General features: G+C 44.2%; 1 protein-coding gene across 1 annotated transcript in view; it reads left to right on the top strand.

Annotated features, from left to right (window-relative positions):
- robo1 (roundabout, axon guidance receptor, homolog 1) overlaps positions 1 to 16,929 on the top strand; it is a gene marked incomplete at its 5' end in the record, with an annotated part of 252,027 nt that overhangs the window by 208,956 nt on the left and 26,142 nt on the right. The window contains 10 exons of the mRNA XM_083886423.1: positions 615 to 753; positions 832 to 959; positions 6,608 to 6,732; positions 6,946 to 7,117; positions 8,756 to 8,961; positions 12,137 to 12,218; positions 12,373 to 12,541; positions 12,637 to 12,803; positions 13,749 to 13,870; positions 16,159 to 16,390. Of these exons, the coding sequence (XP_083742549.1) occupies positions 615 to 753; positions 832 to 959; positions 6,608 to 6,732; positions 6,946 to 7,117; positions 8,756 to 8,961; positions 12,137 to 12,218; positions 12,373 to 12,541; positions 12,637 to 12,803; positions 13,749 to 13,870; positions 16,159 to 16,390 (1,542 nt within the window). The remainder of the gene's footprint in view (positions 1 to 614; positions 754 to 831; positions 960 to 6,607; positions 6,733 to 6,945; positions 7,118 to 8,755; positions 8,962 to 12,136; positions 12,219 to 12,372; positions 12,542 to 12,636; positions 12,804 to 13,748; positions 13,871 to 16,158; positions 16,391 to 16,929) is intronic.

Here is a 16,929-nt window from a genome sequence, read left to right as displayed (position 1 = left end):
CTGTGCCATTTATAATTATAACCCTGTACAGTAGCAACAATGAATTCAGATTTATTTTACTTTTGACTAAAGATGATTTTGCTGATATGTTTCCAGTCGTCTTTATCTAGTAAACAGATATGCTCATGTCATGATTTATAATCTAAATTGGGTCGCGGCGGTTTGTTATCGTTCAAAAGTGGGTCCTCCGTTTAAAAACTTTGAGAAAACACTGGTTGAGAGTCGAGACATGATTGTATTAAAATGTTACAGCTATTCTCGTCAATTGCCTGGACAGGAAATTGCTCTGTGTCTGACCTACATTTGTTTTTTTTTGTAAATTTACATTCTGGCTATTTCCATATGCTCAGAGTCTGTTGACCCGCTTGCGGCGTTTTAAATAATCAATCAGCAAGTAGCCTAAATATGTATGTGTTGAGCCATTGTCAGCCCTTATAGTAAATCTAGCCCTTTAAAAAAGTGCCTTCTCACAACCCTAGAGTCTATAAACCTACATTTAAGTTCTGGATCCCTCAAAATATCATTACAGTTAAGCTCTTTAATCAAGCTGTACTATATTCCACTGTTTAATTTAAACTTTGACCATCATCTGTGCCGTTTTTTAATCTTTGCAGAGCGTCCCAGTTTTGTCCGTCGCCCGAGCAGCCAAGTGGTGTTGGTGCAGCAGAGCGTGGAGTTCAGATGTGAGGCTCGTGGTGACCCGGTGCCCACCGTACGCTGGAGGAAAGACGACGGCGACCTGCCCAAAGGAAGGTATGTGTATCGCTCGTAGACTCCTTCACTTATCTTACACTTGAGCGAGACCTGAACCTCACCCCTGTTTTGATCCAGATTTGAGATCCGCGAGGACCACACCCTGAAGATCCACCGTCTGGTCTCGGCTGACGTCGGCTCGTACACCTGCGTGGCGGAGAACTTGGTGGGCAAGGCGGAGGCGTCGGCCACGCTCACCGTCCACGGTAAGACGTTGAAAAACTCTCCTCTCGTGAAGTATAATTGGTTTACAGCTCCGTGAACAGCCGTTGCAAATTCAATGCAATTTGTGCCCAGCTGCACTGCAGTAATAGCCTTCAGCTCGAGCACTATATGGTCATCGCCTTCTACTATTCTCTCTCAATTAGCTGATTGATTTCTAATAAAAACCAAAACACAAAAATCCATATTAGCCGTAGAGCTGTGCACATGGGAGCTCGACAGCAATTGATTTCATTTGCCCTGCACAAGTGGCATTTCTCCAGAGGCTCCGTCTTCCCTCACGTTTCTAGACTGGTACTAGTTTGTGCACCTACGGAATATCTCCGCGTCTCCTGTGGTGCTCGCCGTTGGACGTCTTATTAACACAGTTGGAATATAAAGCAGCCGGTCACAGAGTATGAACATTCAGAAAGAGCCCTTTCAGAGGAAACTGGGGGCTGGGATCAAAACCCCAAACTCTCCTGAGAGTCAGGGGGAACACAGGGGCCATTTAACGGCAAACTAATACGTATGTTGGGAGTCGGGTGAGAGAAGAAAGGAAGGAAGGAAGGAGGAGGAGGGGGCTAACGGCATGGAAGATGGGGATTGGTTGGAGGGACAGGGAATAGGTTGGAGTTGGTGGCGTCTGTGGATGATTGTGGTGAAGGGGACAGCGGGGGGTTTATGTGGTGAGGTCAGCCATATTAATGTCACTCTATAGATGTCAACCTCGCAGAGATATAAAGAGACAAGGCAATTCTATTACTGGACCACCCCCCCTCCCCCCACCCAACCTGCAAACACAGACACTTCATCCTCACATGGTTACCCTCGGCAATTATTTCTTGATTTTCTCGGCGATCCTTAGATTGAAGGAGCGAGATTAGGCACACCTGCCAATACGCGCGTCGATATATATCCACGTCTCTGATTGGCCGTTTTAGCTCTTCCTCGCTCCCTGATGAAAGCTTAGTTAATGAAAGAGGAACGGCATTGACGAGCCGGGTTCAATAAGCTGTTCTCCTGGCTTAGAATCATATTTGAAATGTTTGCGCCTCCTTTCATCCTCAGTGGAAATGAAATGTCTTAACCTCAGGGCAGTTCCCCGTGGCCTGCATGCATAATCAAAGCCCTGACCCTCTTTTTTCACATATATTACGCCTCTCAGCTCCTATGGCATAAGAATTAGAGAGCTGTAAGTGAAAGCACATAAAGCGATTACAGTCGAGCAAAGAAGAAGAGTTTAAAGGACAAACGCTGGGGGATTTTTCTCCGAGTGTAAGAGGACAGTCGTGTCTCACTGTCCCTGTTAAACCTTTCTGAGCCTTCAAAGTTCCTTGAACTCCTCATACCAGGAGCCGAGGAGAGTAGGCCAGGGAAGCTGTGGGCACTGAACAGTCCGGGGCTAATTAAAGACAAGCAGGCCACAGTCCCACGCCCGGAAATGACATGCTTCTAATTACAGATGCGGACACAGGAAAGGAAAGAAAATACGCGTAATTGTAGATCAGCAGAGGCCGATCTCGCAAAAAAGAGACGGCTTTAGGCGGTGAGATGTTGCTGCGGTAGCGAAGACAACGTTACTGTGGGGGGTGAGAGTGCAGCCCTGTGTGGATTTAGCGGGTAAAGCTGTCACTCTACATCAAGGCACGACTGCACGAGAAGACGATGGCTTAAGAAGAGCCGAGTCGCCGAATTAAATCATTTAACTGGTTTACTTCAGGCAGAGGGAATACGCCGCAAAATGAGCCTAAGTGGGATTAATGTAAATAGTCTTTGAACTGGAGCTTTTATGTGCAAATGAATTATACCAAGGGAATTTTTGTTTAAAAAAAAGAAAGACATGATATTACGCAATTCTGTGATGTAAGTGATGTAACTGAGTAGCACAATATTCAGGATAGTGTCCCTTTAAAGCAACTCCCTGTAAAGATCTGCACAGTTTATGAGAATAATCCAGCTCTGTGTGGACAAAAAGAGGGGGATTTTCACCACTTCCGTGGTGGATGTGTCACATGAATATAATGTGGACAGTGTTTGAACGGCGCCCGGGGCTCTGTTCTCGTTACTCACCTAATCAGTGAACTGTTGTGTTTGCGTGGCCACTACGCCTTCTTTAGACCTTTAAACGTGTCAAATAAAAATATCTGATTGATTGATGGAAGACGCGGTATATAATCGGCCAAGTCACCGCTCTTATTTACGGTTTCCATCGTAAAATCCCGCCTTGTTAGCTCCGTGAGGATGGAGTTTGCGAGATGGTGGCGATGCGTTGTTCAGCCTCCTTGTTCTTAAGTATTTAAAGTTCCAGTATGTAGCTTCTGTCGCCCGTCTATGGAACTCTGAGTACTTACCAACAAGGTTTTTTAACCGTCGAGTGCTGTACTCTCAACACTTGAGCTCACTTTACTCGCGCTGTGTAAGTAAAACATGGAAAATAAAAGCAAATGTCAATAATTAACCCTTAGAACACAGAGCTGCTTTTTTTTTAAATGTGCAATATAGAGTGTCTTATATATAACTTTATAAACACACCTGATGCAAAAAGTACTTAAAATCGGATTGAATTTGTGAAATGTGGTTTACTTGGCTCGAATTTATGGACGAAATAAAATAAAAATGCTCCATTTTGTGACTTTTGCACCAATTTTGCAACTTTATATCACTACTAAAAACTCGAAATAAAATGAATCATAACTTTGACTCAACAACACATAAAAAAACACATTTTCTAAAGCCACACCCTCAGGATGTCCATATAAGGAGTTGTGTATATTCCCACGGCACAGAGAAGGGTTAAAAACTAAAAAGTACTTGTCGAAATAAGATGTTTTTTAGTTGTTTCTAAGAGGAATGGGAATCAAGGCACCATAAGCACAGTATAATGGGAAAACATCCCATAATAATAGGCCTTTTCTCTGTCCGACATGAGGTAAAAGGACTCACTTCCTTAGCATGACGCAAAAATGTCCCCGGGCAACAAGGGATCTAAACACAGCCGATAGTACAGACAGTATGTATTTTTAATTAAACATTACACACTACTAATTTAAGAATTAGACATGAGTATTTTGAGCAGGTTCTGGTGTGGTCAGATTAATTTTTGTTATTTCTTAATTAAACCTCGCCAGCGGACGTCCACCAGAGGAATGCAAACACACTGTTTCGCAGCACGTTGGAAAGAATTCAGGAAAATCAACGTGTTATGTTGTTTTTTTTTTTTATTTCTCAGCTGAGTAAGTTTGCCGTTAGCCGTGATTTATGTGCAGCAAGGTCTTGAATGGAATGGAACTCCCTTGAGCGGTGTTTGCTAATAAGCCATGTAAAGGGTCTGGAAGGAGATTGGGAACGGGTGCCAAAAAGAGCGTAAATGAGGAGGTACTTTTCTCTGTGTGTGTGTGCAGTGTTACGCCGATGATAAATACACAAAAACCTGGTCGGGTGCCAAAGCCAATGGTTTGCATCCTCTATCTCTGTCTGCATTTAATTAGACTCAACCCTTAAAAAAAACCCTCATTGTGTAAGACCGACTCATTTCACTCTGTGTCCAGTAGCTTATATAGAAATTCAGAGAGGCTGCAGTTCACCCAATGGGATTCACTATTAATCACAGCAGGTCCACTGCATGCAGTCCAGCAGCAGCACCACTTAAATGTCCATTAATAGCTGTGCTGTGGTCAGTGTCATGTAGCCTGCCTCCTGTTGGGCTGGAGGCTTAGCCGCAGCTTCTGATCAGCTTATTGACCGATCCCCCCCCTCACGACTGAAGGCACAGAAGGGTCAGATTTAAGTTCCACGTCTCCCTCCAGGTCCATAACTGTGATCACAGCAGCATGAGAGAGAGCTAGGGTTACCTAATTAAAGGCTTAGAGTCACATGAATGGATGTGTGTCGTACATACGTTTCTCACGATCTGGAAGACGAGTGGTGAGCGTCTTCTTCTTCTGGGAGTGTTTGATGTGAGTCTTATCTGCATTTTAAAAGGCCAGTGATACACAGGGGTGGGGGGTGGTGGAGGGGTCGTAGGGAGGGGTCGGTCATTACTCTGACTGACAGCGTTTATATTTCCGAGGGAGCCGTTTTGGAGCGCACAGATTAGATAAGGTGAGCGATTGGCCCGGCGGAGATTTATGGCCAAAGAGTGACAGTTAACATTCACCTTGTGTTTTTTTTACGGACCGTGTGTACATTTAGCAAAGCTGCGTTTGAGCGTCTGTGATCTCTGTGAAACTTCTAAACTTTATCAAGGGCAACAGGGATTTTCGCTGTCACACAACACCTGGAAAGAGGGAGGAAGGGGAGGGGAGTAAACAAAGCATGATGTTGCGAGACACAAAACATCTGCCGTGTGTTTCTCTGTGTGCATGTTTGTCATTTTGTTTCACTTAATCACATTTTTTCCCATCCTGGAACAATGGAACGAGCCCCGAGTCAAAGAAGGATATTTGATCAGATATTTTTCTCTCTGTTTACTTTCATTGTGATGTATTCCCGGTCACTTATGGTAATTATGTGCCTCATGCGGTCCCCAGGGTTTCACTCGACGGGGGAGAAACATGACATGCCTTTTATTCACTGCATAATAACAACATGATTTGTGCTCATTGTTACTTTTTTTCCTTATCTCGTCTCACTGTCACGCTGCTCATTGTTCAGTTATTCATCCTTTGGTTTCTGTTGTTTGTGTTTTTGTTTCCCTTTTTAGTCGTGTCTGGTAAGTTGAAATGTCACCCGTCACCTATTCACCGCCCTGACAGAGACAGGAAGCTGTCACAGACCCCCCTCCTCCATCCTCCTCCCATCACCTCTCCACCCTCCAATCAGCACTCATGTTTCTGTTGTCATGGGCAACAGTGACAAAGGGACATTAATGGGTAAAAATATGCTCAGCTTGGGCCTCCAAGGTAAAGCCGCATCATTTCATTCTATTATTTCCCCCCCCTTATTATGCATTACCAAGCACCGTCGTCTTATTCATGGACAAATTATGTCTGTATTTCAAATGACAGCTTTTAGATTGCTTTATTTATGTACAGCACAGCGTCTATAAAAATGGATGGAAATGCTTTTGAGGACGTATCCACAGTCCTTTTTTCAGGGCGTGTCCCCTCCCTCACACATAATTATGAGACCTTGTGTCTACAGTAAAAGTGCATGGGTGACATTGGGCTATGACACCGCACTTAGTCTGAGATGGAATTTGTCATTAAGATGGATTCTGCATCCTGGTCGAGGCCTGTGCTGTTGGACGGTGTCAGTGTTGGACAGATGGCTCAAATTTATTCCCCATTTCCATGTAAATTTTAATGGTGCCCTTGCCCATGCTAATATGTGGGGCATGGAAGTAAGCCTTGTGGTTTTTTTTTTTCTTCTTCTCTCTCCCCCCCATTCATTACATCTTTAATTTGCCCACATTCTGAATTTAATGTGCGCTGTTTAATCTGCTGAGCACACTGAATGTGAAGTTTTATAAGCATCCATAAGAAGTCATTTTCAGTAGTCTACGAGCAGCTGAGCTGCAGTCAGAATCCCTTTTGTCTTACACTCAGAGACACAGACCACTTGTAACTGTATTATTATGACAGCTATAATGATAGCGTGTGTGGCGTGTTTGTCTATCCCATGGCTAACCGTTGTCGTGGCTGTCCTCTAGTGCCCCCGGCATTTGTGGTGAGACCGAGGAACCAGGTGGTTGGAGTTGGCAGAACTGTCACTTTCCAATGCGAGGCCACTGGAAACCCACAGCCAGCCATTTTCTGGCAGCGTGAAGGCAGTCAGGTAAACAAAATAAACAATGATAAATAAGAGTTTTCATTCCAGAACGCTCCTTATCCTCTTGGAAAGCGTGACGGCGTAGCCACGGGCTTTGGAAATAACCATTTTGTTGTCACAGTTGACTGGGTAGCTAACGTGGTTTTGCCATTGTGGAGTACAATTATTGTTTTCCTGTCCAAACTAAAGGATGTCAACTGTTTTTTTTATTCTCCGCAGAACCTGCTCTTCTCCTATCAACCTCCTCAACCGTCCAGCCGGTTTTCTGTGTCTCAGTCTGGGGATCTGACTATCACTGATGCTGAACGCTCAGACATGGGATACTACAGCTGCCAGGCCCTTAACATCGCTGGCAGTGTCATCACCAAGGCTCTGCTTGAGGTCACCGATGGTAAGCGGACCTTCGTTTAAACACAGTTCCTGCGTTCAGTGAAGCCTCAAGAGAGAATTAGAGGAACTCTGAGTGGATGAATATCGGTATTTGAGATAATCTTTGGCTTATAAGGATGAATCTCTTCATCTGAAATGATGTGGACCTACAGTTGAGCGTATTAATATCTAATTTGAGGTTTGTGAGGTTTGGTCTGGCCTATTCCGTGGGTTCCTGTCAGAGGTAGAGACACTCTGGTGCCTGTGCACCCAGACCGTGGCTCAGTACTCGGCTTCACTGGCTTCACACTGGCTAATGTTTCCTTTGGTATTCCATGGCTGAATGGCTGCAGTCTACCGTTGGAGGACTGTGGCTGTGTGGTGAGGTCTGGATTGGGTCCTTTAATTACTCCACGAGCCAATCGCTGTCAGCCGGGCGGACTAACCTTGGTTTCGTTTCCACCAATCCCGCAGAGATCTGGGCAGCTATTATTTTGTCTATGACACACCTACATTCATCCCTTGGTTTTTTCCAAACGTCCTTCTTCATTTCAGACCTTGCAGTGGTATGTTCCGACTCGCTCTCCTCCTCTCTTGCTCCGTCTGCCCGTACTCTCTGGATAATAATAACAGTTATTAAAGTTAGCAGGCTGTTCTGAGGGCACCTCTTCTCCGCAGGCAGATCTAGTAATTACAGGTCATGCTGACAGTGTTTTAGTAATTGCATCATCCCCCGCACAAAAGCAAAGACAAAGGGGCCCGGAGATCGCGGCTCTGAGGAGCTCCGCGCACATACATTCATCATTAGGTGTTGCCTTTTCACCACCGTGTTCCATATTAATTCGATTGCTCCACGGTGACTGTAATTTACCAGTAAATCAGCGGCTGCTGACAGCGATAGTCATCAATATTGCTATGAATAACAATAATAATCTGAGGGAGGCAGACGCCCGAAAGAAGGAACATGATGAATCACACACGGAGTGCAAAGTAAAACTGTATATAATTAAAGTATCTTCTTCTTCTTCTTCTTCTCTCTTCATTACAGCGTTCCTCTTTGTGTCAAACATGCTTTTTCTCCACGTCTTTGTTTGTGTTTACTGGTTGAGCGCCCGTCGTTCATGAGCTGTGAGGCAGAGAGCAGGAGTAAGAGCCATGCTTCATGCTAATAACGTTGTCTGTTCTGGGTAGATGTTTTTTTTTTATTTTTTTTTAGGGCATTTTCTCCCATGTTTTGTGTTTAATGGCTGGGGGATGGGTCATGGGATTGCTGGCCTCGAGCGTTCATATGCTTAGTGCCAGGCATCTGGTGGAGCTGCAGTGAATAAGACTGAAGTATCTGAGGCCATTTCATTTTAATTACGCTGCTTTTATTTGGCTTGAGTTTGACTCCTGCTGCTGAATGATTAGAAAATTGTTTCCAGTTTCTTAAAATTGGATTTAATTCCGCTCCCACTACCCGTGCAGTTCTCACATGCTTACATTACCACATGCTGTTTGTCAGATTCCCACTACACTCTTTCCCTTTTGTATCTTCTCCTTGCACAAAAGCTGGATGTTATTGTCTGAATCCTCTGTTCCTGCTGTCACGCGCCGCACGAACGCCTTCACTCTTCTCCACATAAACGCTCAATCTCTGTCCTCCTCCTCTCTCTCTCAGTCGTGTCAGACCGACCGCCGCCGGTTATCCGACAAGGCCCGTCCAATCAGACGGTGGCTGTGGACGGCACGGTGGTCCTCAGCTGCATGGCATCGAGTAACCCCACCCCGACCATCCTGTGGAGGAAGGACGGCGTGCTGGTGTCCACACATGACTCCAGGGTCAAGCAGCTGGACACGGGTGCACTGCAGATACGCTATGCAAAGGTAAGACATGTCACTTTTTATTCGATATTTAGATAACATTAAATTAAGATACACCGTACAAACTACCATACAAACTTTTGAATGGTAGTGTACAACCTTAAAAACTAGTGCAAGCTCAATATGTGTGGGGCCTAGAAGCGCATCAGACCGTCTCAAGTAAACCGTGGGATCCAGCAGAGGGCGTACTGAGCATATCTTTGCTTTATATTCATCTAAAATGTGGTATGTGGAAGTGTTTTAGGTTCTATATGATAGACGGCGAAGTAACAAACAAATCTGCGGACTCACCTGTTAGCTTAGCTGTTAGCTCCACCGCAGCGAGGCGGCAGAGGAGGTATTGCAGATAAACTTCAGATGAATAATAAGAGCAAAAATAAATAATGCCTTCATATTTGTGTGTGTGTTGTTTGAAAGAATAGCGTGTCCCATAATTTTCTGGGAAATAAATGCCAGCTGTCCTACACAGAAGCCAGTAGCTCAAAGTGGGAGGATAAGAACATTTCATGTCACAATTACCTTCAGCAAAATAATTGCAATCTGCTTCACACTAAACTCACTTGAGTGTTCATTTTGTTAAGTTTTCTTTTAGGGAACACTATAAACTATCAATAACAAGACCAGGGATATTAAAGGTGCATTATGTAATAAATCTAAAGCAACTGGCCATAAAATCCTCCTAATATGTCACAGAGACTCAGGAATAATGTTCATAACAAACTGAACTCACCAACAACAGTACAGACAAAATATTTGTATTAAAAAACATATTTTGCAGACTGCAAATCATGTTTATGTTTTGAAATCATGTTTTTGGCATGTGGCGCCACCTATCGCCGTCTACCAATCATTGCAGAGTAGAGTCTCAGCTACCGAGCAACCACGGGTTGCCAGTTACGTCAGAAAACGAAACCTAAAAGTCCTCTGTATTTTGAATTTGTATGTTTTTGGCCACATTCTTACATATGGCACCTTTAAGTTATTGTTTACTGTTGCTGTGATTAATTCACCATAATATGAAGATTGAAAAAACTGCTAAATCAAAAAAGTGAGTGTTTTTTTCCTTTTTAAATCATCCATCTTATCACCCTGTGCCAATTGGAGTTCATTTATCATTTGACCTTGAATGCGTGAACTAGATTTATTTCAAGCCGTTTTATCAATACTTTAAATTTGCCTGCCAGTCTTCAGTCATTCAAAATAAACTTTAAAGATCCATCATGTGCTAAGTAAAACTCCCGCTGGTCGGTAAATAAAGCATGTGTTGGCTGCCAGCGACCAGCTCTCAGTGGGCTGTCAGTCAGTTGTCGCTGGTTTGAAACGGAGTCTGTGAAGTCGAACAGTCTGTAGTTCCTGTCAGTCACCAGACCTCACTGGGTTCTGGATGTAATTTTCCATGTATGTGTGTGTGTCTGTATCTCAGAGATGGGACGCGGTGTTGATGCTGAACACAGAGAAGCGAGCGTGGAGGGGGGGGGGGGGGGGGCTGACGTGTTTTCTAGACGAAGGAAGGCGTCACGGGGTCAGAGGTCGTGTCAGATTGCGCTGTTGTGATGAATGCTGGCATGTCGTGTGGTGACAAGACTCCGGTGTGATTGGGAGGAGACGCGTGCAGTGCACTCCTGCTGTAGCCGAGTTAACTCCGCAGGCGCTGTACATTAATGGGATTGTCATTTCGCCCGACAACATTTTAATGAAGATGTTTTTGACGGGCGAGACAGTTTTTCTTTTATTCATCCAGGTTGCATAAGGGCTATTATAATTGAGAATAATAGATTTTTTTTTTCTACCTGAAAGACAAAGAGCACATACCTTGAGAGGACGTGAATTAATAAATTTTCTCTCTTTTTACATATAAATTAGCACGGTCACCTTTCATTTATTATGCATCACCAACAAAACCACATCAGGATTACTCAACTACTACTATAACGCATAGATTTTGATGACGGTTGACGGCACATACATTTTTAAACATGTATCAGTGTGGGAAAGCAGGCCTTAGACCATCACCAGCAGGGTTATGATGTGTTGTTGTTAGCAGATTTCAGTTACACTAGCGTTCAAAAGTATACAATTTTTTGGGTGTTTTCCATTAAAAGTCACAATTTTATTCCTCAAAAGAGTTGCAAAATGAATAGAAAATATAGTCAAGAACCAACAAAACAGTTTTTCAGCTGTGCTAACATCATTGCACAAGGGTTTTCTAATCATCCAATAGCCTTCTAACGCCATTAGCAAACACAATGTACCATTAGAACACTGGAAATGGGCCTCTATACACCTATGTACATATTCCATAAAAAGACGTTTGCAGTAGAATAGTCGTTTACCACATTAACAATATATAGAGTGTATTTCTGATTAATTTAATGTTATATTCATTGGAAAAAAGTGCTTTTCCTTCAAAAATAAGGACATTTCTAAGTGACCCCAAACTTTTGAACGGTCGTGTGCATTTTGAGGAAATTTAAGTCAACTGGACTGGATATGCTGTTTTATGTTATAGATTAAGGGTTTTTCTGTTAACTATTTTCCTATGAACCACTGCACTTTTATAGTGGAGGGGGAAAAAAACCTGGCAATGAACGGCAGTATTGTGTCTCAGTGTGTATTTTGGTGAAGATCCAGATCTGAGGCAGATAACATTTGCCCTTATTAAAATAGTACATTTAATCGACTCGTTTTTTTTGTTGACAGATAGGTATGAGAGCTCTTAGTCATTTCCTTTGTAACAAAACGAACATGATGGTTATCTGCCGTTTGTGTGCACTCTGCTTTTCCCATCACACTTTGTATCCAGGGCTCGATGAAAGACGCAGATTTAGCTATAATATTCCTTCAGTGCAGGTTGTCTCCACATCTGTTGAACGGGGCAGTGACTTCCATGTTTTGGCTCTCGGGGGGGAAGGTAGCGATAGAGAAAGGTCTCCAATTAGTCCATGATCCTGTGAAAATCTTTTCCATTTGACTAGGAACGGTCTGTCACTTGCCCTTTCACAGCTGCTTCCCAAACCCCACCAGTTTCTGGTTTGAAAGAGATGATGTTGAGATTATCAGGCGATGACAGCTACCTGCTGTGAAGGGAGATAGAGCAAGAGGAACCAGGAAAGATGCTGCCACATTTCAGGAAACTGTAACAGATATTTAATTAATATTTCCATCTCTCCTCCTCCAGCTGGGCGACACTGGAACCTACACTTGCATCGCCTCCACACCCAGTGGAGAGGCCTCTTGGAAAGCCTATTTAGAGGTTCAAGGTGAGCCTCATCCAACAGCGTCTCATTTTATGGTTTTTCCCCCCACAAGTCTTTTTATTCTGTCTTATAAATAAAAAAAAAAAGAAAAGATGTTTCACCCACCTCTGGATTTTGAAGATGTCGTAATAAATTATTTTCCCCTGTCTACATCAAGAGTTTGGAGTCCCTGTCCAACCAAACAGACCTACAGATCCAAACCTGATCCCCAGTTCTCCTTCAAAACCTGAGGTCACTGACGTCACCCGCACCTCCGTCACCCTTTCCTGGAAGCCTAACCTTAATTCTGGAGCCACACCCACCTCCTATATAATTGAGGCCTTCAGGTAAATCAAATTAACTTAACCCACAAATAATCAAAGTTTTCCGTGGCTTTATTGAAACTTTTGAGACCTTTAATCCCTCTGTTGTGTGTCCACAGTCATGCATCAGGGAGCAGCTGGCAGACCTTGGCAGAACATGTGAAAACTGAGTCATTTGTACTGAAGGGCTTGAAACCCAGCGCAGTCTACCTCTTCTTAGTACGGGCAGCCAATGCCTATGGGCTGAGTGATCCCAGTTCCATCTCTGATGCTGTGAAAACACAAGGTGAAAACTGCCTTTCAACTGATATGCTGGGGAGTAGCCCATAGGATATTTGGTGTCAGTGTGGCTTCTCATACTGACACTGAGTCAGATAGCAGAAAAAGTACGCTCATAACTTTGCTCAAGTGAGCGCCAAAAAGCAGCAAATTAAGATTGAAAAGACAAAAACTGAGATCTATATCACTTCGGTAGCTGATGTCACACAACCAAGGTAACGCCCTCTGGCAGGAAACGATGCTGTTCACCTCTGTAGACATACTGTATATACTAGACAATGCATAAATCAGACGACTGAAAAATGTGAAGCTGGTGGATAGCTGTTGGCTAGCAGGAAAGCATTTACCTGATCCCCACAGATACAGAGAGATGACGGAGGTGAATCGCTGCTGTGAAACATGGGAACCCACAGGCAGCAGATCTTGTGGTTAGCGCTTGGTAAATCATGGACTCAGACTAGATTTATCAAGCGGTAGTCTGCACAGCAACATTAACACTCATTTACATTACACAGCCTATTGCTAATGCTAACACAATGCTATCGTTTGCTGGTAGACCCCAGAGTTGAATATTATTTGTCACAAAGCCAGATTACGTCCATTTGTGTCCCTCCAGGCTCTTGTAAACGTTCAGTTGAAGGGATGAAGATGCATTGATCAGGAAAAGTTGAATGTGTCAGGATCCTGCAGGTCTGGAATAACGTCCTCTCCGGCTGTTCCCAAACTCGTAAAAAGGACACAGGGGCATTATAAGGATCACATTCTATATTCAGTCCGTCAAATTTGTGATATATTGGTCAATCTCCGTGGATTTAAAGCACGCAGTGAACTCTGACAACGGTCCCGGTCACATCTAAGGCTGCTGACATAAAGGAAACCGATTCATGTGATGTCATTTTCTTAAGTCGCAGACAAGTTCAATCATTTTTGGTCGCTGTCTTCGTCCGCACAGATATCCTTCCCACCAGTCAGGGCGTGGACCACCGTCAGATCCAAAAGGAGTTGGGAGAAGTGGTGATCCACCTGCACAACCCCACCATCCTCTCCTCCTCCTCTGTGCGGGTGCAGTGGACAGTGAGTATAATTTTCTCCATCACTGCATTATTGTCACATTTCCCTGTCACATTCTCGCACAGCTGCGGCCAGTTACTGATTGCCGTATGGTTGATTGGCCGTGGTAACGGGCCGCCAGAGCTCCAAGGGTTAGTTTAGTGATATACCTATGGTCAATTTGTCAGGCAACTCAGCCGAGCTAATGCGCTAACGTCCTATCACCATGCGGAGTAAAGGACACTGCAGAGAGCAGCCAGGAACACAGTCCAAGTCTTCTTAGCATCCATCTGGAGTTAGCCTGGACTGGTCATGTGGCCAGAGATCAAAAAAAATCTGAAGCTTTTCCCAAAGTGCACCACTCTCAATTACCACACAATCTACACCACAGAGCCTCCTGCAGAAGGCCATGCAGGGCCGTATAGCAGTGTGTGGCGTGCCAGGCTGTGCCCTCTCAGATTGGAAACACTTGACAGCTGTTAAAATAATACAAGCAAGAAGGAGGAGGCGGCCAACTCCTGCTCTTAAGTGGAAATGGCTTACAGATGTGAAAAAACGGAGAGGTGGGAGAGGAGGAAGTAGAACTGAGAGCTTATGTTGGCGTTTCTCTGATAGCACAAGCTGAAGATGAAGTGCTAATATCCATCTGCAACTGATCCGGTTCATCCATAATTTTTTTTAGATGATGAGATTCATAATGGCTGTCCGTCTTACATTGTAGACGGCCTCTGAAGAGGATTCACCAAAGAGTGAAAAAGAAGAGATTCTTTTTGCCTTTTTGACACAAGTCCACCCCTACATTCCCAGTTATTATGAAGTGTCATGGTGAGTGATGAATGGGACCGAGGAAACGTTAAAAAGGATAGTGACATGTCAAGACTGATTTAAAACATCACTGCCCAGTTACCCTGTTGCCCTGGAATGTTCCAGCAAAAACACATGCCATGAAGGAGACTGATATCGTAGCTGGGTTTCACATCACAGTTTGTTGTGTTAAATCTATTCCTAATGTGGATTTTTGTCTTATTTTTTTCTACCTTTTCCCTTTTGTGTCATGGTGAGTGGTTGCACAGTTTCCACGCTAATGAAGACCACCTGAGCCGGCAGCAAATTTTACAGGGGGAGGAAAAAGAAATCACTAAAAGCTTTACAAGCCAGTGCTGCCTGCCTTCCACAGGGACTCGTAGGGATATTAGCATCCTGGTTAGCAGTTATTCTTTCCTCCATCCATGCTGGATTACAAAGCAACAATAACTATCCAAAGATTAAACTGACAAACTAACAAACTCCTTCCTAACTGTTGTTATTCTCTGAATTTAGCTGCTCTTCAAAAGTCCAGTGTGAAACGTTTAGTTGGGTTTATTGGCAGAAATTCTTTATTAAGGTGCCGCCATTTTGTGCTAGCATGTTTTTACAGTAGCCTGAATGGATAAGCCAGCTGGTGCACGTATATTCTGTTTTAAGTAGTGTTGGGCACAACGTTAATGCACCAGAGTCCAGGCACCGTTTACCATTTAGCTCCATTAGCTGAGTTAGCTCCTTTAGCGCGCCTACAGTCGAACTGGAGCGGTCTGTCTAATAAACAAAAAGAGCAGCGCTACAAATAACCAGTGTACCTGTGTACTGGGTGTGTTTGACTCTGTTTTTAAAGTTTAGCGTTACTATGACTCATTTTAACAATCGGGAGTCACGTAAACATGACGTCTTTTTCCGTGTTAACGCTTTAATGTGCCCAGCACTAGTTTTAAGCGGAAGCTAACTACGCAAACGTATGAGAAAGGCCACCATAGTTCCCCCCCGGATATGCTCGGTTAATCCTCAGGCTACACCAGTAGACCTTGCTAATCATTACACACTGCACATTTAAATTATTATCCTTCATTTTCTCATCCCCTCTACATGTGATGTACCCACTTCCTTGACTCCGGCAGCCCCGTCAAAAGAGTCTGGGGAGCAGGACAGGATGAGACAGGCTGTTCTGGGAGCCTGGGCCCTATTTAACCAGCTCCAGACTTAGAGGAACCTCTCGCCAATGACCTCATAGTGTGGTTTGCACAAATCACTGCTGCTCCAAATGGCGCATAGACAGAAAAAAGAGATGTAGATGTAGATGTGGATGTCTAAATAGGAGAGGAGGGTGATGTGACGACTGAGCGCCCGCTCCATCCAGTGTGCCTTGTGTGTGTATCAGTTGCATAGCTGTCCACTGATTCCACAGCTAACTGTGCCGTTGTGTCGTTTTTCCACTATGAGCCATGAAGCCCATAATGAAGTCAACGTGATAGCGTCTTTGTCTCCGTGCCATTCACTAGGTGGAGCAGCAGTCCCAGTACATACAGGGCTTCAAGGTGATGTACAGGCCTTCACCAGAGGCGCTGCAGAGGAGCGAATGGGCCGTGTTCGAGGTGCGAACCCCCGGGGAGGACAGCGCCGTCGTGCCGCAGCTTCGGAAGGGCGTTACGTACGAATTCAAAGTCCGCCCCTTCTTCAATGAATTCCAGGGAACTGACAGCGATGTCAAAATTGGCAAGACGCTGGAGGAAGGTGGGGGATGTGAACGTGTGCGACTGTGTGTGTGTGCTTTAGTGCTTGCATGTGTGTATGCATGTTTTCATGTTTACACAGTTTTATATGCACAGCTTGTACGAGTGCGAGCGTGGAGCAGCTGTTCACAGCAGGCAGTGAGGGGAAGGATTGTGTTAGGTTCAAATGTGGCGTATTTGAGCATGTTAGAGTGGCTGTTCAGCTCTTTAAACGGCCCTATGGAAACCCATATGCAACACTCCAGGAGGAGTGTTATACTAATTTTTTTTTCGCGGGGTGTGGTTGTGGCAGTCTCGTGAGGTTTGGTTAAAACCCAGCTACAAATTTGAATCTGTAGCAAACAGTTGAGAAATGCGAGTGAAGAGTGTTTACAGGCGAGTGTTTGTGTGCCTTGTGTGGGAGTGTTTTTTGATCTTTTTTTTTTTCTGCTGGATTTCTCTTTTGTTCCACACTTAGTTTATAATTGTTTTCGTAGCTCTGTGCTACTCTGTTTGTTCTCCCATGAGCAGGAAAATGCCTGTTTTCATGACACTCCATCA

Source organism: Microchirus variegatus (assembly GCF_963457635.1).
Source record: "Microchirus variegatus genome assembly, chromosome: 3".
Classification (NCBI taxonomy): Eukaryota; Metazoa; Chordata; class Actinopteri; order Pleuronectiformes; family Soleidae; genus Microchirus; species Microchirus variegatus.
The sequence above is the reverse complement of the archived record's forward strand: the minus strand, read 5'-3'. Positions and strand labels throughout refer to the sequence as shown.